We start from the raw sequence: 22,248 nt of genomic DNA on the forward strand, positions 1-22,248 counted from the left end.
CCCCCTCCCCCCCCCCCGTGCTGCCTTGTGCTTTTCTTCTTAGGTTGTCCTCTGTAATTTATTTATTTATTTATTTATTTATTTTATTTCCACAGCTGAAAAATACTTCTTTGATGAATCTGTTCCTCACCCTAAAGCTGTCTGTCTGTTATTCATCAGAAAGCAGGTCGCAGTTCAGTGAGCAGAAGAAAAGATTTTAATAGAAGCTGTGCCAAGGGCTGTAATGCATCATTTTAGGGCCCTAATTACATTACAATGACAAATATCAATGGTGACAACAGCAATAACCTACATCCTTTAATGGCTATGCTGGAAAAGGAGTTTGGGCGCTGTGCCATCAGATTAGACTTGGTTTCAAAACATAGGCCATTAGAAGTGTGTGTGTCCACAGTATTATTGGCCGATAACTGAAGCCCAGTGGAAAGGCTTGTAAATAAATGATGCCTCTGTAAAGCCTGGTCCCATGGGACAAAAGAGGCAAAATTAGATGACCGTGGAAGCAGCCGTGTTTCCGAGGCAACTTTGCCTTTCCATGTGAGGAACTGGCTGCCTGATTTTATGAAATGATACTTTTTCCTTCTCTTGCCAGTTAGGTTGGTCATGAAAAACCCATTGGCCTGACGTCTAAGAGAAAAGAGAAGATCCTAAACTGGTTTTTAAACGTAGGATTTTAAAAATCTGTATGAGCGTACAAATGTGCAGTGGACTCTTGTTTTATTTTGTGTCTGACTTTGTACTCTTATGCAAAGAAGAACGAGTTTTGGCAATGGCAAATGGCAATGGCAGCAGCAATAGGTCTACCGAGATGCTAACCTATGTCATCAGTACCTACGCCTTCAAGTTTTAGGGTGGTGTTGCAAGAAACCCACTCTAGCTGCCTTCCAGCAGCTAACTCCTTCTCTTGTATGTCTTGTAAACAGTCAAGCCGGTTGCTGTGGTGTTCTCCCCCGCAGCTAATTGCAGAAAGAGTTGAGGTGCCAAGGCAGAGGTTACTCTGTATTTACTGCATGAAAATGTCTGATCTAGGATTTTTTTTGGTACAGAACGTGCAATGTCCTTCCTATCATTTGTGCACGTACACGGTGTTTTCCTCCATGCCTTCCTGCTGGCTGTGGCCTCCAAAGGTGGGCAGTCCGTGCCCCGGTCACGCTGTGCCTCTGCAGTCCACTGCTGCTCCGCTGGGCTGTTTCCTTGCTGCCCGAGCGCTGAGGGTGATGAAACGTAACTGTACGCACAACTGTGCCACGGGGGATGCTCATTGTTAGGGGAAGTGAAGAATGTTTTAATAAGGAAATAGTGTAAACGCTTGCTTTCAGCATAGCGAGGGCTTCTCAGCTTTGTTGTGACTGGCCTAGCGGGCCCTTTGCCTAGCTGAGAAATGCTGCTGGGGAACGTCGTGGCAATCTCTTGAAGTCGTTTGCGAGCTCTTTTTCTTCTCCATAGGTTGAGCTGGGTGCTGTCTCCACCACCTCACTTTCTTGTGTACACTATGGAAAGACTCGCTGTTCTGCACTCCAGTGGGATTGGTATCAAGAGGTTTATTACAGTCGTGTAACCATTCATATTCAGTCACCTGTTTTCAGTTACTTCGAGCTTTTTGGAAGATGCTTTTTAGCTTAACGTTTCCCAGGCTCAGAATCTGCCGGCGGTGAATTTTTGTATAAATACTGAGCAAATATGTTTCAACTGCTTTTTGGCCAGAAGAGCAGTAGAAGAGAGACATACTTCTTCTGTTGGGCAGGGGGGAGGGCAGTGATCAAAAGAAAAACATCATAGCTGAAATAGCTTGAAATAGCTGAGGTTGAGTGCCTTAATTGAGAAGAAAGGCCTCAAAGTGAGTTGAATAAAATTACTTTTGTTGACTGAGCTATATTCTAGCTGAACTAGAATTGACCGGTTAGGTAGGGAAGTCGGTGAAGTTTTACAGCGTGTGTTACTCAGGAGGTCAGATAAGACAATTGTAACAGTCCCTTCTGGCCTTAAAATCTGTGAATCTAAAAGCCTTTTAAAATTACATGCTGAGCTCCTGCATAGCCCTTCGAGCCAGCTTTATTCTCAGTTCCTAAGTAGTGCAGTAGAGGCATCCAACTAACGTAGTAGCTGTGGTGGAAGAGTGGACTTCTGCTGAGCAGAGCCAAGGGAAAGGCTCCCCTGAGGAGCTGTACAGGAGGTGGGTACGCTTGCGACAGGCATTTTACAGATGGGTAGGATGAGTTGTTTTGCAGTGGAGGAAAGCATCATGTGCCTTTTTTTACTCAGGCAGGTATGTGCGTTAAATGACAGGTCAGAAGGGGCTTCAGCTTGAGTCAGGCAGCACTTCTGGAATTTTCATGTGGAAAAGCCTCTAAGAGCAGGACATATAGTTTTTTTCTTTGATTTTAAGGGACTTGGGAGATCCCTTTGAAAAAAAAAGTAGCAGGGTGGCTGGGACCCCAAATTTGGAAAAGCCTAAATAATGGTGCTTGAACCACTACAGCGCAGGTACTTTGCAGCTGTTCATTGTATTGCGGTCTGCAATTCCTTAATCAAATACTGTTTCTCAAGTAATGCCGTGTTGGATCATGTGAGCTCTCTGGCTGAAGCTTAGATGCACACAACTTGTCGCTGCCTGTACTGCTCTGTGTAACAAGCAGTTCGTAAACGTCTGTGTCAACTGGTGTAGTGAGCACTATCTATATAAAGGAGTATTTAAATTTTACATTGTGGGATATATCTGATATTATAGGTACATAGAGACCTTTGAAATTAGCAGGTAGTTTAGCTTTGTGGTGAACAGAACACATTCTCAAATGTCCTTTAAGGTACCTGTGCTGCTGAATAAACAGAAAAGCTGTAGTAGGTGAATGTAAAAAAATGTATTAAAAAGCATAACTTTAATCAGATGAGGACTTGCATAAACAGTGAAGGCCAGTGAGAACATACTGGGACAGTGTAACATAGAAATTGCTGTATAAGTAGCCTACGGGAGTTTAGATGGATTTCAGAGACATGAAGAAATTGTATTGGAAAGTAGTGTTAACTCGAGTGTATCGCAGTATGCACAAGGGGGCAGAGTTAGTTTCACATGTACCCTTACCTCTAGCATACTGTGTCTTCTGCTTACGTAGTGGTGTAATTGTAATATTTCTTGAACCAAGACTTATTTTGTATGTGTTTCTGACTTTTTTACTGCTAGTTCTGAGCCTTTCTGTTCTATGGGTTGTTTTCTAAGTGTTCACAATTTAAAAGACAGCAGAGCTAAAAGGTTGGAAGGATTGCTTGTAGAAGAAGGAAGCCTAAATTGCACAAGTTTCTATCTCTTCGTCATACCATTAGTGACTTTGCAAGAGGAAGAACATTCTGTCCTACTGTATAATGAGGAACTGATCCTGGTTACAATATATTATAAGAAAGTTATGATTTATTGTAAGAAAGCCTTATGTGGCTTTAAATACTCTGTTTCTGGAGCTGTAATTCTTGTGTTATCTCTCCAAATCTCCTCTGTCTCTATTGAGATTTGCAGATTAAATACACAGAATAAGAATTGATCTCCAGTATGGAAATAAAACATTGTATATTATTCATTTCTGATCACAATTGCAACAGGAAAGTAACTACTATTAACCACGGGTTTGATAACAACATAAATATGATACAAGACTGCAGTATCCCTTTCTAAAATATGTGGTACAATGATTATCGGTAAAGTTGTGTATTGTGTTGCTAATGTTCTCATGATATGCACTGTTAGTATAGAAGTAACTGGTTTATTTGTTCCCTTTGCTTACAGTGGCATTGCTGTAATCTGAAATGATCCTTCTTTTTTAGTTCGCTACACAGTATTTTGTTTATCTTTTCTCGTTACATCTTCTTAAGGGTTTTTTTTTTTTTTTAAATGCCTTTGATTGCATAATCAGACCTAACTTTTCATTATGTCAGCTCTAAACTGTGTTTTTTAAGGAAAACTTCTTAGCCAGAAATGATTAGCTTTCTAGGTATTGTTGAATTGGTGTCCAAATACTTTTGTTATTTTGATAATCTGTCCTGGTCAGAGGATGACTAGAGATTAAAAAAACAAAACCAAAACAAATGTATCTTCTATGTTCATAGGTGACAATCGCATCTGAGAATTTATATAATTGAACTTCTTTCTTCTTGTCTCTTGCAGGCAGAAATTGTCAAGAGACTGAACGCTATATGTGCACAAGTCATTCCCTTCCTGTCCCAAGAGGTAGGTAGTTGTTTGTACTGGTGGTGATCTAAACGATTGCCTCATTGTATCTATTACAAAAGTGGGACTTTGTGTTGAGACTGTTTCCTTATGAATCGCTTGGTGCTCATAGATGACTTTCCACTGGGCTGTTATCACTGTAACTTGATTATTTCCTCCAAGTCCATTATAATATCATTTAAATACATTTATGAAATGGAACATGTTGTAATGTGCTAAGCAAAATTTTAGTTGTTTAAGTATTTTGCTCTTATGTACAATGCAGTTTTTCTCACAATTATGACTTTGTTGGTCTGAAATCAGAGGGCAGCTTGCAAAAATGCTAGAAAGGCATGATTTGTGCTACATTCTTGGCAGCGGGCATTAAAGTTCGGCAGAAACTTCTATTTCGGTATACCGAGTAGTGATGTAGCAGGCATACAAATGCAGCTTTTTTTTCTGCCTTTTTACTCTCTGCATCCCAGATTATACTTATTACCTTAAATCCTTTTATGTTTTCTGTGTATTTAGGGAATATATACAGAAGACTGAAACTCGCTGTGAGCTAATTTCTCTAAGCACTAATTTCCTCCAAATTATGATTTGCTGGTATTATCTTGAGTGCATTGTAGATACTTTGAGGGGCACTGGGATCTGGGGGAGCTGGTGAGAGCTAGTGAGGGAGCCTTGGAGCCACAGGCATGTGTGAAATAAAATGAAAGCGTGGTTCATGAAAGGAGACCTCGGGTGCATAACGGCTTCCCCTGCCCACGCCGCTGGAGGAAAGGGGCTGGAGCTTGGGGTCTGCTGGTGCAGGCTGGCATGCATCTATTTAATGCATGGTTTCATTTCAGTAGAATTGGTAGCTGAGAAGTCAAAGCTGGAAGGTATATTTCTGTGCATTTCATCTGTAAAACATCGTGCCTGAGAACACGCTGCGACTCTTTTCTCCCACCTTTTCAGTTGTTCCATAAAATGCCATTGCGTTTGAAGAGAGCTGCTCATCCTGCTGCAAACGAGAGGCTGTGTGCTCGATATTAGCATTCAGCTAATGCGCTCTGTGTGTGTGCATCTGTGTGTGTTTGAAATGAGAATAACGCTATCAAAACTAGAACCTGACAATGTTCATGAGTGCCGCTGTACTCTCTGCTTATAAAGATGGATTTGTGGAAACTAAATGGTGTGTAATGATCTAGTTATATTGCTGGGGGACCAGAATTCAAGTCCTGCATGGATCTGAAAGGAATAGCTGTTGATTTTATACTTTGACTGCTACAGAATCTCTATACATACAGTTGCAGGGTTTTATCTGCTGTGCAGGAACAGCACAGCATATAAAAATGAGGTGTAAAGCTGATTCATACTCATGCTAAAGTGAGCACTAAAATGACACGATTTTGAAACAGAGGCAGGGGTGAGTACTTGGCAGGCAAATCTGTGATCTTGGCAAAGACATGGGATCAGCATTTCCACGACAGAGACATCTTCTCTAGAGTATGTGATACTGTGTTTAGAAACTTTGTACCATTACACTGGTGGTGGTACTGGTCCTGCTGTTTTCAGCTGAAATGCTAAACAAAACTTTATTACTGTACACAAGTAAGTCACACTGCTCTGGTTGTGCAAACCCAGACCCTGTGTTTTCTTGGAGTAGGTGTTTTCTTGCCAATTAGACAAGCAAAGGGATTACATGGTCTTAGAATACGGTTGAAGAAAGACGTGTTTGATTTACAGTGACTGATAGATTTTGGCCTTTAATTTTGGAAATCCTAGCCTCCACCCCCTCTACATGCTCATGTGGAATTGAGGAGAAAAAAAAGGGGGAGGTGGGGGTGGGAAAAAAAGGTTGTAGGTTTTTGAGCTTTGATGTTAGTGGCATCCCACTCAGGTGAGCATGGGCTCTCTCCTTCTCTGCTCCCTATGCATTGTGCTCTCCTGTCCCTGGAGCTAAATTGCCTGGGACTCATTCTCCTGAAAGCTGGTATTAGTACATTTTAAGTCCCTGCCTTAGAGGGAGAAGGCACTCTGAAGGCTGCACATTGTTCTTTTTGTCCGTTGAGGAGAATCTCTCATGTGGTGCTCACATGCAGTAACTTGTGAACTATGAGCCAAGGGCCCCAATCACTGTGTAACAACCTCCTGGCCGTCAGGCTAGACATGGAGAGCAATTTTAAAGTAATTCTGGACTTAGACATTGCAGTAGCTTGTCATTAATATGCAAGTTGTAAGAACTATGTAAGTAGACAACTGAGATGATCCAGATTGTAAATTTAGAAAATGATGTTGTCCCACTTCTGTCATGAGTACAGTACTGCCCAGTGGGGGCTTAAGTACACCAGTGTTGGTGTGCTCAATGACTGCGGTGTACTTTGTTAGGCTTTAGATCAGAGCTTTGAGTTAAGCAGTTTTAGATCTGAAAACAGGCTCTTGTAGGGCTTCTGTACTAGTGAGCCTCTGCTTTTTAAATCCACAGCCCATAAAGTTTCCTCCACCTGTTTGCACATCTCATTTACCAAGTCTTACAGCTCCTCCTCTGTGCATGTTGCATGGTGTCAAAGCTCTTTGGACTACAGAGGAGATGGAAAGGTCAAAAAATACACAACTTCAGCATTTTTACTTGCGTTGACAGAGACAAAAGGGAGCACTTCCGAAAAGCTGGTATACACATTCATCTTGCGTGGAGGCAAGTGTGCTTTCTAGTTCACCTAGCAAGAGGGGAGGGGGACTAGACAGCAGACAGGGATTGAAAGGGGAAGCACAAAAAAACTTGACATGTCTTGACAGTACCACTGATTGTGATAGTTTTCATATTGGGGTTAGGAAAATCTTGTTAATTGTTTAACCTCTGTTAGTAGAAACACTTACTTAAATCAGTTTATATTGGCATATGCTGATGAGGCAAAAGAGAACTGATCTCCAGATTTGACTATTCTGCTAGTCTTGGTTTCTATCTAATTTGTGTCTTTAAAAAGTGAGTGTCTTAATGGAAGCCTCTTTATTTCATCATCCAGATTAATAGAGGATTGAATTGCAGCATGCTTTTGCTGTTTATGCAAAATGCATACAGTCTAATTGTGGAATAGTGGCTGAAAAATGCGATCAGGCTCCTTTGTATTGTGCCTGAGGGAAAAATGAACAAAATACAGTGGTTACATGCACTGATGGCAACATTATTGCCTCATAATAGCACCAGGTTAACTTGTCTTATTGCTTGTTAACTTTGTAAGGAATCAATGGCTTGCGATAACTCACTTAGAAGTAAGAAATCGTGGCCAAAATCGCTAGAGATCTTGTGAAAAGGATGCCATTATAATACATCACCCTACTGTGTACTAGTGTCTGCTTTGTTTCAGGGCGCAATCTAGTACAGTATTCAGGAAATTCTCCAGGCTTCAGTCAGTTTTACTGTGCTGTACATCATCTAAGCATATATTCGAAATAAAGTTCCTAACCTGCCTAAATACACAGTGAAGTGGTACCTTGTTTTTATGTTGCCTCCAGCTTCGACAGACTGTAAAAAACAGCACTAAAAAATAGGAGCTTCCCATTTTGATAGGAAAGAGTGACTTTGTGGTCAAAGCATGAGGTGGACCTCAGGGGCGATGTGTGTTCAATTTCAGCTGTGGTTGCAGGCTTCCTGTGTTGCAACAGTCATTTTCCACCTCCCTGTGATGTTGTGAGATACCAACGTGCTCAAAGTAGTTCCTATTGCATAAGGTGAAGGGGGTGCCTGCAAGGTTGTAGGTTAATACTTGGAGGTTGTTAGCACTCAGTTAATGTAGTTTTGATCTGCTGCAGCTGGTATAGACAGTTTGATATTCCCATCATCAAATGATCTAGCCAGTAAGATGCAGTTCATTTTGGATCTAAAGCCGTAGATCATGCCTCTGCTAATTTTCACTTCTCAACTGAATTTACCAGCTGCAGCACAGTGTGACACTTGCACAACCCTGTGGCTTTCAAGCTGGGGCTGGTTCCTGCCTGGTCAAGGTGATGTGTGTGGCTGGCTGCAACCTGTGGCTGTCATTGTGGGACCCTGTGGGCTATCAAGAGCTGAACGACCTCATGTGCTGGATAGTGGTATTTGTTCAGTGTGGCTGGAGATACTCATATATCATGGTTACCTTCTTTTGAGTAAATGTTGACTGTGTTTATATTCATGAGACACACACAAGCTGGCTGATTTACAGCTGACGATGTAGTTGTGGCAACCAGGAGCTCAGCACAATCTGCAAAAGCTGCTTGAGAAGCCAGACAAACGTTCACTGTATTGGCCCCTGTCAACTTCCATGCCACACTGCAAGCATTATGTAGGGTGGAGGAGGCTGTAATAAACTTTTTCAGGAGGTGCACTTTCCCTTCCAACTGCCAGTGAACTAGCTAATAACAAGCTAGAAGGACTGCTCTTTAATAGGAATTTTCAGTTCCCCATGTACGATAAGGTGGTCACATATACTTCAAATATACAATAAAATGCCAAGCACTGGCATGCGTACACACAACCAAACATACAAAAAGGAAGTGCTGCATGCAGTCTTTTCCTTTCAAACACCTCAGTATTAGTTGATGGTTTTCCTTTTACAAGAGAGATACGGGCTATAATGTCTTTGCTCTTCTCTATACATACATTCCCTAGAGGCATTTCTAAAGTGCGGTAAATTTGGATGAAGAGTGTGAGATCCATTATATAGAAGCAGAGCAGGAGTCCTTACATGCTGTTCAAAAGGAAGTAGTTGTTGGTCTGAGATGTGAGAGGCTGAGAAGACAAAATTATTTTCCTCCCATCTTAGACTTGTCCCAGACTAGAGCTGAAACAGTAACTACAAGGAAGCTGTCAGATATCTGTAATCCTTCTACCAAGGAAGGCATCTTAATAGCAATTTATTCACATATTGCTAATAATGTTACTACGTTCTATGAAGTGGTTGTTACATCTTGTCTGAGTTACTGGTGTCTGGAGGCAGTGACCTTGCTGGTCCCTTTTAGTCTTCTAAGTGTGTGCTGTAGTCCATGGTAAATGTGTGTTTGCTCTCCAGTTCTCACTAGTGTTTTTGGTGCAGCCTTGTCTCATTATGCCGTCTCTAGATTGGGCTTTTCAGAATGGCACTGCTGCAGTTCTTAAGCAAGACCTGGTCTGTACTCCCTCTAAACAGGTACTACAACAACAGAATAATATGAATAAAACATAGCAGAGCCCGCTTGCTTCTGCAAAGTGAATTGTTCAATGAATTTTGCTTTGGATGTTGTTGGCGGTGCTGGAGACAGGCTGGAATTAGGCGTTTTTAACACCAGCATCTGCGTATGTGCACCAGGGGGAATTTTGGCTGCTCGGTTGCTGTCAGCACGGCTCCCCTGTCATTAGGAGCTGCGGGGAGCTCTGACATGGTATAAAAAGCCCAGGTGTTTTCCACCATGCTGCAATGCCTGTGCAGGAGCCAGGGCTCGGTGACGAGACGGTGCAATGGTGAAAAAGCCTACATCCTTGTTGTGGTCTCCATTGTTGCCACCCACTGTGAGACTGAAAGGAGGTGATTTTCCAACACAAGGCAAGAGCAGACACACCGCTCATTACAGAAAGCAAAAAGGGGTGAAGAGAAGAGGCAGGGAAGAGGTTAAAAGGGAGAAACTAGTACTAGTCTGCATGACAGGCGGGGCAGGGTGTTGAGTTCATTGCTCCGGCCTCTTAAATGCAATGCAAAATACTGTTTTCCGGTAACTGAAGAAAATGGCTCTGTCATTTGCTTGTGTGCACAGAGGAAGGCTAGCATTAAATGCGTGTGAAAGCTGCAACCCTGTGTCTGTATTTTGTTGGGAAAAAAGTAATCCTCTTCTTGGTTTTGCTGTTTTTACTTGGCTGTAAATAGCTACGTGATCACCCGATGGGCAGGCTAATGCGTACTGCTTAGTTTTAACATAATACCGCTTGTTACTGGCACGCTGGCCGGGGAAGGCATTCGAGCACGGGGTAAGCACTGGAGCCATCCATCCTTGGGTACCCGCACGGGCTGGGCCGGCCAGCTGCCGTCCCGCTCAGCAGGCACCTGGGCTCCCTGCCCCTCACTGTGGTTTTGGGTCGCAGCAGGTCCCCGGAGCCTGGTCGGGCTCCTTCTCTGCGTGTAGAGACCTCCACTCGTTCCTGGAGCCGCAGTCGGTAATGTGGAGCCCCCCCTGCCCGCCCCAGGTTCAGAAAGGCTGGGGGCAGCTGGTGGGCTCTTCGAAGCCTGTGCCGTGCCGCAGGGTGACTCTGCTTTCTTTCCTGTGTCTTTATCCACTGGAGTGTGTGGTTTGCACCGGTGACTTGGAAGTAGCCCTGGGGACACTTGGGGCAGTTCCCCCCCCGCCGCCGTGGGGTTTCGGGAGCTGAGTGGGAGTCTGCTGGGTTGCTGCAAGAAGGTGGAAGTGATGGAAAGGCTAATTACAGACCATCTATTCTGGGTCTTTTGCATGTTATGCCACTGAAGATTAAATCAATGTTAAGGCAGCTAGTTGGAGAGTTTTAATTCTCTCCCGTACCTAATTTAGGTTCAGTGTTACAAGCACATGGGTTTTCTTCTCTCTGTGAAGGCTTGGTCCCAAACATATTAGAATCCATGAAAGATGCCTTGTGTGGCTGCTTAGGGAATTTCTGTCTTACAGTGCTTTCCAGCAGAAATCTTAAAGTGAGATTTTGGTACCTCACCCCTCCACCTTCTCTTCCCCTCCCCTGTGAATGAAATAATGTTTTTCCCAAATATCCCTGAGAGCCATTCTTTGTATGTTTGCTGGAAAGGAAAGGAAAACATTCAAACTCTTGTGGACTTGACTTATTTTTACAAAACCTGGATGAAAATTGGACTAATTCCTACAGTACCTTTGATGTTTTCAGGCTGGCTTTCTGTAGGTTGCTCAGAAGTTTTTCTTCTCCTGCCCGTGACCCTGGGAGCAGGATTTAAGTAAATGAGTGTTGAATGCTTATATATACAAACCAAGACCTAGGTCCCTTTCTTTACCTCAGTGCAAAAAGCATTGTCTAGGAAATGGTAGGAAAGCAAAGATGACTGTGAACTTCTCGGTAAATGTTTTTGGTGTTCTTTTTTTAAATTATTTTAAAGATTTTTAAAACCCATTTGGGGGGTTTTTTTGGATGACTTGATCAAAAATGCTATGACCCATTCTTGGTGTGGCTGACCTCCACCAGAAAATGGCGGTGTAATTTTTATGTATTTATATGGCACCCTGTTGCCATGTAAAGCCACGTGTCACTGGGCTTTCAGCTACATGATCGGCGAAATCTGTACCTGTCCTTAACATGTGATGACCTGGAGATGATAAGACATTGTCAGGAACTTCAATCTTGAGTATCGCAATTTCCTTTTTGCTGGTTGTCTGTGATGGTGATGCACCACTGCATTTTTTTTTTTTTTCTGAATGCCAAGAACACTTTTGCTTGTGTTCAGCCTGCTTTTTGTTCTTTACATTGTCTGCTTATAAGTGACAGATTTGGTTTACGTTAGCACTGTAGCTTTACAAAACTCTAAATGGGACTGCTGTGATTCTGTTTGCAGCAGTATGTTATTTGCTCTCCTGGCATTTCCTTCATTTAATTCTTCTTTGCCTAAAAACAAACAAACCTTAAAACCATTTTATTCCTTCCAGGAGTGTTTCTAAATCACCTTCATTATTTGCATTTACCCATTTTTCGTAGAGGTCAGCATTTCTTACAGTTACGGGTGGATTTTTAGGCTTGCTTTTCCTCACCCTGAGGGCTTTTATGGGAGAGAGTTTGTAAGTGAAAATGCCATTTTTGTTTGTGCGTTGCACCGAGAACCAGCAAATCTGAAACTGCCAAGCCCCCAAGGTAGCAGAGCCCTTCCTTAGGCTCCCCTCTCCCAGTGGGGCTGAGGGTGCTGCCCGGGGAGTCTTTCTGATGCTCTTTACCTACTCTTGTGTTGGAGGAGGTCTTGAGGATTTGGGTCCCCACCTTATTTTATGCAGCTTTCTGCCCCTGCTAAGGGTGCATGGGAGGTGTTGCTGCATGCTCTGTACCTTGGCTCTGCTCTGCCCATATACACAGCCATGGGGCACAAACTGGAGGCTTTAAAGAGCCCTTCTCAGCCCTTCCCTTAAACTTTGCACCGAAGAACATCTAGACACGGATTTCGGTGCAGAGCTGATGTTTCATCGTTGTGGTTTCAGCACCTCTTGAGGTAGGCAAGAGCTCACTTCATTCCATGTTCAACCCGTGGCTGTTAAATCAAAGATTACTCACTTTCAGTACAGATCACACAACCTACTTGCAGTACTCCCTGGCCCCGCCTTGTACCTATTTGTCGAGTGTAATCCTGATCCTATGAGGCCTCCTGTGCAGATGGATTTGCCACCAGTGGAGCTTCAAACAGGCATGGATCTGGTTGCAAGATGAGGACCTTATTTTATTTGTAGTTGATGTTTTCAAATAAGTATCAGTCAATTTTCGGCATACAGCAATTTTGAATTTACTGCAGATATACAGTATCACTCAAACTGAGATAATATAACCACTGAAGCTTGTAAATTGTGTTGTTAATTAGACCATGTGTTTTTGATGGACTTTTTAAAGCTATTAAAATTTACACGTTGGGGATTCAAATAATTAGTTCTCTTTCACATGTTTGACAGAATTGTGAATGGCATTTAAAATTCTTTTCTTACGGTAGAGCTGCTTTGAAATGTACCTAGAAGGAGAATCTGTATATCCTTCAGTGATGTGGGTGCCATGCACTTGTTGTAAATACATACCTTTCTTTTTCAGTATACTTTTTTCTTCTTAAATCAAAAAGTTTTGATGGCTGTAAGGAAAGTGGCTTGCATTTTAAGTTGGCCTGTAAATTCAAGAGCACATTGTGCTGATGAACAAAAGGAAGATAGTTCCCCATTTAGCCAGGTTGTAAAATAGCTCTTTGGGGAGCAAAGGTATAATTCCTGGCAAGTAACAGCATAAAAAAAATTCTCCACTTAACTGATACTCTTGCAGATCAACACAGGATGTGACTTGTCTGTTAAAGAACAGTTCTTTCAAGCCCTGCATGTGTTTGAAAAGCAAAGAAAAAAAGATAGAAGGAAGAATCTGTGCTTAATAATTTAGAAAACAAATAATTTTATTGTGTTTCTGATCTTCATTTATAGCACCAGCAACAAGTGGTGCAGGCTGTGGAGCGTGCCAAGCAAGTGACCATGGCAGAACTGAACGCAATCATTGGGGTATGTGGTCTTTCCGTTTTAGCTCTAATAGTGTTTGTAAATAGCTTTTCTTTTTCTTTCTCTCTTGTATGAACTCATTTCCATCAGGTGGGCAAAAGTTGTGGGCAGTGGTGAAGTTCAGTAGCTTGACCTTCATAAAAGCTGGGTACTACCTGAAAACTTTTGCTTGCACTGTACAGAGAAGACAAATGGGGTAATTGATGCCTGTGTTGTATCCATTCCCCGAAGCTGGGTCAGTATCTGGGTTTTTTTGGTCCTTTTTAAGTAACGTTGCTTCCTTTGCATACCACGTGCCAGTCTGCTTGTGCAGCCATGGTAATAGGTAGCCTTCATATGCCACACTGTGCTTTAGGAGGGTTTTTCCCATCCCTGCTGCCCAATTCTTTTTCTGGGTGGTGGCTCAAGACTGTGAATAGTCACCACACTTTTTATTTTTACATAAAAAATAGCTGTCGCTTTAAAAAAAAAACCAAAAACAACACAAACAACCAAAATCGACGGCAAAATGACTTGTCACCAGTGTGCTCATAGGCGCCCTGCTGCTAGTCATCTAAAAATACGGGGGTGTGGAGCCCCTCTTGTAAAAGCTTTACTGCCAGCGGTATTAGCTCAGTATAGCAGTCCTGCAAGATTTTATGGGTGTGGGCAGCCACAGTGTTTACAACTGGAGAGGAGAAGGCATAACAACAAAAGCCATGGCTGTTCACACTACATAAAATAAAGGTGAGAAGTCGTAGCTTAATAGCACATTATTCACATGTGTAATTATGCAGCTGGTACAAGCAGTTGTTTAAGTTATTCTAATGAAGACACTACAACTGTACTTCCCATCTTCTGCGCCCTCCCAAATGCTTTTTCTTTTGTGTATAGATTATACATAAAAGTCTTTTCCTTTTTTTTATTCAGTGTATCAAACACACTTTGAAATGCTAATTATTCCATTTACTTTCATTAAAATTCAAATTGCTGAGTGAAGATGTGGATAAGGGTCGCCGAATAATCAATCTGAAGTGAAGATATTGCTTCAATTATGCCTCTGTCTTTTAACAAGGAAATCAGGACTCTCTGATCATTGCTGACGGTAGTGTAGAGCAGTGGTCTGATTGTAGCTTGTTTTTAATAGGCTGTTTCTAACTCTATTTTGTATCCCTCTGACCACAAGAAAACACTGGTAGTCAATTAGAAGATATAAATGGAAAAGAGCAACCTTTATTTCCTCTGAAGTGCCCGTTAGAAAGAAGGGGGTGAATCGGAGCGAGTCGTGTAGAATCATGAATAACATTTGTTGTATGTCTTTTACGCTCCAGTGGGGAGAGTGGGAGATGAATAATTTCCCAATTAGTTTTCATTACCTAACCAAAAATATTGCCTTCTATTAACATTCTTTGCATAAAGTAAGTAGCTAAAGGTTGGCTTCTTTGTTAAAGAAGTTTTTATACGTATGTGCTGCATGTGCATATGTAGCGTGTGTGTATATGTGCACGTACCATTTTTTTTGTGTGTGTGTACGTGCACATGCGTGTATATGAATACTTCATGGTCTACTACTGTACATTTTTGCCATTCACCTTTGTATGTATTAGGGAGACTGCAAAAAGCAATTTGCTTTCTAGTAAAGAATAAGTTGGTTGATGTAAAACTTGTAATGTTATAGATACTGGCTATTGCACTGGTTATTTAAGTTTATCCTGCTTTCATGAACCACTAAACCACACAGAATAAATATAAATGACTAGACACTTGTCTGGGAGACTGGCAGTAACTTGTTAGTCTTCCCCCATCCAGACAGAAGTAAATTTTCTGTATTGTTTGTTGCTGTGTGAATTTATCTCTTCAGGTCAATTGAAATTCTATTGCCTCAAATTTTCATAATACCTGAATTTTAGTTTTGTATGTTAAAATTGGACAGCTCTCACCTCCCTCACAAGACTGAATTTTACCTTGCCCTACTGCCTTTTGTCACTCTTCTGTTTTATGTTGACTTAGGAAATGCTGTGTGGCCCTCTTTAGTTTTAGAGAAACAGGAGCAATACGGACTGAAAATTTTGTGTTCATCAGGTTTGAAGAGAAGTAATCTAATCCAATCTCCAAGAGATTCATTAAAAAAAATAAATAGGATAGCAAGTTATCAAAAAAGCTTAAGTTCTAGTTGTGTGAATACCCACAATAATGTTATGCCTGCACTTAGATTTAAAGTCTGAAAATGTAGCATGAGGCTAAAAAAGGCTTGCCGTACTTTGTACATTGAATACCAATAAAAATAAAACAAAGAATGTAATTAGAAATCATGGCTTTTCTATATCTCTAATTATGTTGTCTTATATTATTTTGCTGTTTGGTAAGTCTGACAGAGTTTGTGTTCTTTTAACCCTGTGATATTTTAAAAGCTTCCAAAGTTCATTTGCTCTTCACAGTTTTAAAAATACATCTTTTAGTTACCCATTGAGCTGTGTATCAGACGAAGACAGAAGCAGTATTTGAGTTTTTGGAATACAATTGTAGCTTAAGTTTCTCTGTGCTTTGGCGCCCTATTCAGTTCACCTCACTCATGCTAAACCCGTTTGGTTTGAATGGAAGAACCCTAGGTTTGAGTTTAAAATGGCTTTTACCAGAATGGAGGATGGCACAAGAAAGAACCGAATGTGCACAAATCATGTCTCTCTTTGTGTTTCACCTGTATATATTTTTGTATGAATGTGCTCTGATTTAATGGAATCTGATGAAGCACCTTTTAACTTTGCAATATTATTCTATCTTCATTGGTAAATGAACCAAATCACTGATCCGTGCAGTTTAAATGCAAAATACTGAAGTGAGCCTGGAACCCGGAGAGACTGCTTGTTCTCCTGACAATAAACTAGTTGTGTTTAATGGAATGAAACACAGTTATAATGACTTCTTTCACAGGTCATGTTCAGTTTAAAACTGTTGACGGGCTGAAACAAGTTAAATATCATCTGTCTTCTGGAGAGATGCAGGGAGAAAAACTAAACCAAAACTAGGTATTGTAAGCATGCTGTAGGAGGACTGTAAATCTGCAGGCATCCAGACTCTGCATCTGGTGTTTGCCATGGATGGTATGGTACAGCGTTCTTGCTCGGAGCAATTTGTAGTACGCATCCAGAGCTCCTTTCCAGGTTGGGTGTATCAGGATGAGCAGTGTGATGTATCCAGTTGATCTTGTCATGTGTCACAGCTGCCATGGTTTTAAATTAGAATCTGCAAGATCACACTGTTGAAACAACATACAAATTGTTGCCTTAAATCAGTAATATGATCTAATTAGGAATGATGTTTTCATTTCCTGTATTATTAAATTGAATCATCTAACTCTCTTAAAATGTGGTGACTTCTTTTTGGTTTTTTTTTGTTGGTGGTTTTTTTTTATTATTTTTTTAAATCCATTATGCTATATAATTGGAGCATGCTGTGCGAATGTGGTTGCGTTTTAATATGGGCACTAGAGAATTAACTTGCAACTTTATAAGAAATACATCAGAGTCTTTTTTTTTTCCTCCCTCTGTTTAAAATAGTCAGTTTTCAACTGCTGTTGGGTAGTAAGGCAGAAATGGAGGCTACTGCTTGTGTGGCTGTTTATCACATGGAGAGAGATAAATGTACCAAAAACTTAAGAACAGGTATGTGATGGCGTTCAAAGAAAATGCAGTTTAGCACAAGAAATGCTGAACCTCAATTTTTAGCAGTGACATTTTAATGATAGGAAGTCTGCAAAATTATTTGCCATCAATTGTGAAGGCAATAACAAGCCTTGGTGGTTTTTCACACCCTCTGTGTTAAGTGCTTTCAGAATGACAGCGTAAACTGTGTTGGAGAACTCCAAGGAAGTAAAACTGATTAAAATGTTCATGCTTGAATGGTGCTGATGGAATAGTTCATTTGGACTTTCTCTACCTCCTGCAGCTCAAGCTGAAATATTAAAATTCAGTGGATTTAAATCTCTCTCCCCTCAGCTCAGGAAAAAAACATTACATTTTAATAGGTTTTAAACTCGTAATTCATTGGTTTGGAGCAGCACTATTAAATCTATTTAAATATTCCTTGTATTACTAAGGAAATGATTTAAATGATTTTTCCTTTACCATTCTATACATCTGAGTGAAAAAAAAAAAAAGGCTTTGGTTTAATTTTTAAAGGTCTTGTTTTATTATGTCACTTTTATTATCTTCTTTAAAAATAAGCAAATGGCAGTTAGTGGAAGAAAGGACTCCTTCTGTATTGTCACATATAATCATCAAGCTACAAAGTTCCTTCTTTAATACACCGCTTGTCACAATTTCTACCCTGTGTTTGAGGCTGAGGTGCTTGTTTGGCCCATCTCGAAAGGTGTGTAATTTTTGGTTGCTTTCAAGTGAGCAGTCCATTTTACACCTGTGGATTACGCCGCCTGTTTAAAAAATAACAGTATGCCATCGCAGTCGTGGAAACCTCTGGAAGTGGCGCAGCGCAGATAAGTACACACAAGTTGTAATAAAAACTTGGTGTCGGTGCATGCTATCATTGCCATGGTGCCCGCGGTCCGGGGCTCCTGTCGCCAAATGCCGAGGGGCTTTTTTGCGTTGGTGCTTAATGTACAGAGGTATCTCCCACTCCTCGCGGAGGGTGGGTTGTTTCTGCCTCTTGCGTTTGCTTGCACTGTGAGGAAGAGCGAGAGGTTTTCGGGGCTGAACCCAGGCAGCTGAGGGGAAATGTTTTGATTCCCGTTTGTACGGCAAAGTCATTCCTGCCCAGTGTGCACGTTCAGAAACGGGAGCTGCGGGGAGGATAGGGGATGGCGGTAGAACGAGCAAGTGCGTTGTAGCATGGGGCAACAGTCACTTGTCTCTCCAGCCCTTCTGTATTTCTTGTTCAAAGGCATATTAAGCAGTGATGGAAGCTTAAATGCTGTAAAACAAGTTGGCCATCTGCCGTGTGTTGTACACAGGTTGTTACAGAGGCAGGTGGCAGAGGAGGTTGACTTAATGGGTGCGTGCTTTGAGTTGTATTTATTTGTGTACCCGCAAGAAATGTTGAAATTCATTCCTCCCTGTTTAATTACTCTTCTTTGCTGCTTGTGTATGGAGGATGTGTGATGATACGGTCCTGCAAATTCTTTGATGCTGCCTAGTGCCTGAAATTGAGTTGTAGAAGGAATTGCAGACATAGAAGGCTTTTGGGTGAGCACTTCTGGTTTTGAATTATTCATCTGAAGTCTGGCTAGGTTAAAGACACTTTGGTTTGGGGGGGGGAAAGAGATGTTTTATAGGGATTTTTCTTCTCCCCATATACCCAGGGGCCAGTTTAAGAGCGAGCCTTGCAGGGGAGGCCTAATTTAAATAAAACTCTTCATATGCAGCATTATCCTGATTTAAGAAAGCTAAAAATGAGGCACAGGGTCTTTTTAGGGATTTTTGAGGGAATTAATTAGAAAGTAAATAATTCCAGGTTCCATATTTACTGAAAAAAACACTCTGAGGATGGATTTTAAATGCTGTTGCTACACTTGGAATGGGCTGCCACTGTTTTCCTCTTCTCCTATTTTCAGTAGCTGTGGTAGCTACTGAATTTATATTGGTCTATCACTATATGAGCAGTCAGTAACACTGCAGTGTGAAGTGCAGACCACTTATTACATCTCACTGCCAATATGCTGATGCCAGAGGCCCTGCTCGTTTTGCTTAAGTAAGTGCATGTGACATGAGTGTTACGGCTCACATACTGTATCTGATCAGGCAGGAGAGCTGACTTCTGCCTCCATGTTTCTCAAGGTTATCCAAACCCTGGCACCAAAGCTATGTGACTACCGTATTTTTTTTTTTAATTAGGATTAATCTGTGCAGATATGAGGAGTCCTACGGAGAATTTTCTTCGTGTTCTACAGCATGAACATATGCAATATTTTATTTATGACTTATTTTTGTACGGTCTCACTTCACACACAGTAGAAAGGAGAAAACACTGTTGCCAAGGTGGTCTGTACTCCAGTGTATGGAAGCTGTCTCCAACCAAATATAGATTTGCCATACTCCCATCAGACTCTTGGTCCATTATGTACTGTATATTGCCTTCAGTAATGGCCTTGTACCAGTGCTTTGGAATAGAAGAAAAAGTGTATAAAGGATCTTTTGATTTTGAAGTGTTGTGAAGGCAGGGGTTTCCCAAAAAGGCTTCATTGCAAAATTAGCAATGTTTATTTACTCAGTGGAGATGCAGCCCATTTAAACATGTACCCTTACTGTACAGTATAGCCTAAAGATGGTTATTACTGGGTCATGGTTTCATACTGTAGAGCTCAGATATCACTCCTAAACAGGGTTGTATATTTGTTACCTAGACTTCTTCCCAACCGCACTTGGTAGGCTGTTGCCTACAGCTGTGAATGAAGACTAGGATTTCATACAGTCGACCAGTCAAGCGTTTGCTTTTCTTCACGTATGTGGGTAGTTCTTTTGGTGTCTCCAATCTTAAACATAGGCTAAACCGAGCGCTTTAGTGCTTAACTGGGATGGACAGTAAAATACTGCATAAGGAAAGTATTTGCAGATACTAAGTTCATCCATGAAGAAGGAATTTAAGTGGTCTTAAATCTTGAAATTGTCTGATACGTCAGAATGTCTGACTTTTGTTAGTGAGACAGTTCCTTGCTTATTGTTTGGTGAACTTTTCACAGTCACTTCCTTAGTATATGGATGCATCACAAGCATTGATGAACTTCAGTAATGTTTCTGAAACAAGGGAGTAATGCTTTCCCTGTTCTACCTTTGGAGAAGTCTGAGGTAAAGAGAACAAATGGTCCTTCCACAGTCTTGGCGCTGCAACTTAAATCCAGGTGATTTGCTCCTTGTCAAGACCTTCCTTTATCAAAGCTGCTATAGCTGGGAAACTGCACTAAAGCAAAAGAAATCACTTTAAGTTTCAGTTATTTGACTAATCGGCACTATGTTAAAGGGACAGAACACTACATCTCTCAATGAAATCTGCTTGGAGAGACATAATGATATCCACGTGTCCTAACACCTAATGTTGACCTGTGGGAGGAGGCTGCTCACCACCGAGAAGAGTAGGCATTACAGTGCTCTGCACAGGACCAGAGCTGCAGCAGAAATGGCAGTCTTTAAAGACGCAGAATGGGTTGGAAGAATGGATCAATCGAAGCAATCCGGGTTTTTATCCCAAGCAAAGACAGTTTGCTGAAATCCAACACAGTGTGTGTTGGTGTGTTGTAAGCATGATGAAACATAGCGTTAGCTCTTACAGAGTTACAGAGCCAGTGCTTCTCAGTAATTGCTATCCAGAAATTTGACTTGCTAAGGATTGATTTTTAAAGATGCATTAGGGAAATGCATATGTGAGATGCTTAACATGCTTGTCTTTTATGCTAAGGCTACGTGGCTCTTAGACTATACCTTGTGAGGAAGCTTAGAAGTGAATTATAATTGCCACAATAAAAGCTCTGGTGATAGAATTGCTTATAGATTTAGCAGCTCGGGTCTCTCTGTGACCAGTGGCATTGCTTAACTTTTCTTCTAGCTTTTATTGTTTGATTCATTATACATCTCAGATGGTACTTTTTTCACTTTTCAGTCATGTTTATGTAGCCCAGAGTTTCAGAAACTTTTTCATGTGAGAGCCCTAGAAGAAGGTTATTTAGGACTCTGCTGGGAAGAGCATAGTCTTGCTCTCATTTTGTAGCTCTAAAGAAAAGGACCAAGATTCACCAGGTCACAACAGGGACGCTGTTTTCCTGCTGTCAGTCCAGAGGAGAGAACATCTCTTCCTAGGGTCCATGGGTAGGACGTGAGTGGAGCACTTGGTAAATAAGGTACCTCAACCAGTGTGCACCCACCTATTCAGAGCTGATTTTTGCCTCTGTTCAGCTGTAACAGAATACAGCCAGTTGCTGTCATCATTACTCTTTTGTCTGCATTGGTCTTTGTGAAAAGGCTTTGAAGTGGAGGTTTGGTATGTGTGGCACATTTCATGCCACTGGCACTCCATGTGGTAGGACCTTGAGCTTACTTGCATTTGGTGCTTTCAGCCTTCCCTTGCAGGAGATGTGGATTTTCTTTGCCTTAGGTAGCAATTGATGGGGGAGAAGGAAGGAGAAGAGAGCTTATGTGGCATGATTTATGCAAGAATTTCTGCCCTTTATTAAATGATAATAGAAAGTGATTCTAAAGAGCCTAATTCTGCCTCCCTCCGCCTCCAGTGTGAAATTGAGATGGAGAGGAGTCTTGCAAGCAGAAGTCTTGCAAACTGAACTCCAGGATTCTGGGGGAAGGTGCACTTGGTCTTTTGCAGGAGGCTAGGTTTTCCTTTATTAAAATGCTGGCCTTTTTAACCACAAATCTTTATTTGCTAGTAGGTTGTATTAATTTTTTTGTTACTTTTGTCCTCTGTCTATGCTGTTTCACTGAGTGAAAAATAGTCATAAGGGGGGAAGGGAGGACAAATGGTGAAACATGTATCCTGACATATGTTCCTATATATATGATTAAGAACGGAAATGTGCTCTGCATATATTGTCTTTCATCCCACAGTATGATTCGGGAGGTGACTTTTTGTTCCTAGATCACTTAAAAGATCTTTGAGGCAATTTGTGGAGATATGATCCTGATAGTTTCTTTGTTATTTATGTAGGAGTTCTAAATACTCCCCTTCTGATTAATGACAGCTATTGATTTTTTTCCTTCCCCCCATAGTTTTCTCAGTGGAGCTTGCTTTCCTCCTGTACAATCAGCATTCTCAAAGGCAGAAATTACTGATTCTTAGAGAGTAAAAAGCTTGGCATTTGCTGCTTTTTAAAAAGTTTTTTATTATTGTTGTTGTTGTTGTTGTTGTTA

The 22,248-nt window shown here is 41.3% G+C and overlaps 1 protein-coding gene across 1 annotated transcript in view; it reads left to right on the plus strand.

Annotated features, from left to right (window-relative positions):
- The window catches only part of TLE4 (transducin-like enhancer of split 4), a 98,757-nt gene that overhangs the window by 27,626 nt on the left and 48,883 nt on the right, over positions 1–22,248 (plus strand). Inside the window, exons 4-5 of the mRNA XM_010568626.1 lie at positions 4,148–4,210; positions 13,334–13,408. Of these exons, the coding sequence (XP_010566928.1) occupies positions 4,148–4,210; positions 13,334–13,408 (138 nt within the window). The remainder of the gene's footprint in view (positions 1–4,147; positions 4,211–13,333; positions 13,409–22,248) is intronic.

Source organism: Haliaeetus leucocephalus, unplaced genomic scaffold (genome assembly GCF_000737465.1).
Source record: "Haliaeetus leucocephalus isolate CR32 unplaced genomic scaffold, Haliaeetus_leucocephalus-4.0 Scaffold251, whole genome shotgun sequence".
Lineage (NCBI taxonomy): Eukaryota > Metazoa > Chordata > Aves > Accipitriformes > Accipitridae > Haliaeetus > Haliaeetus leucocephalus.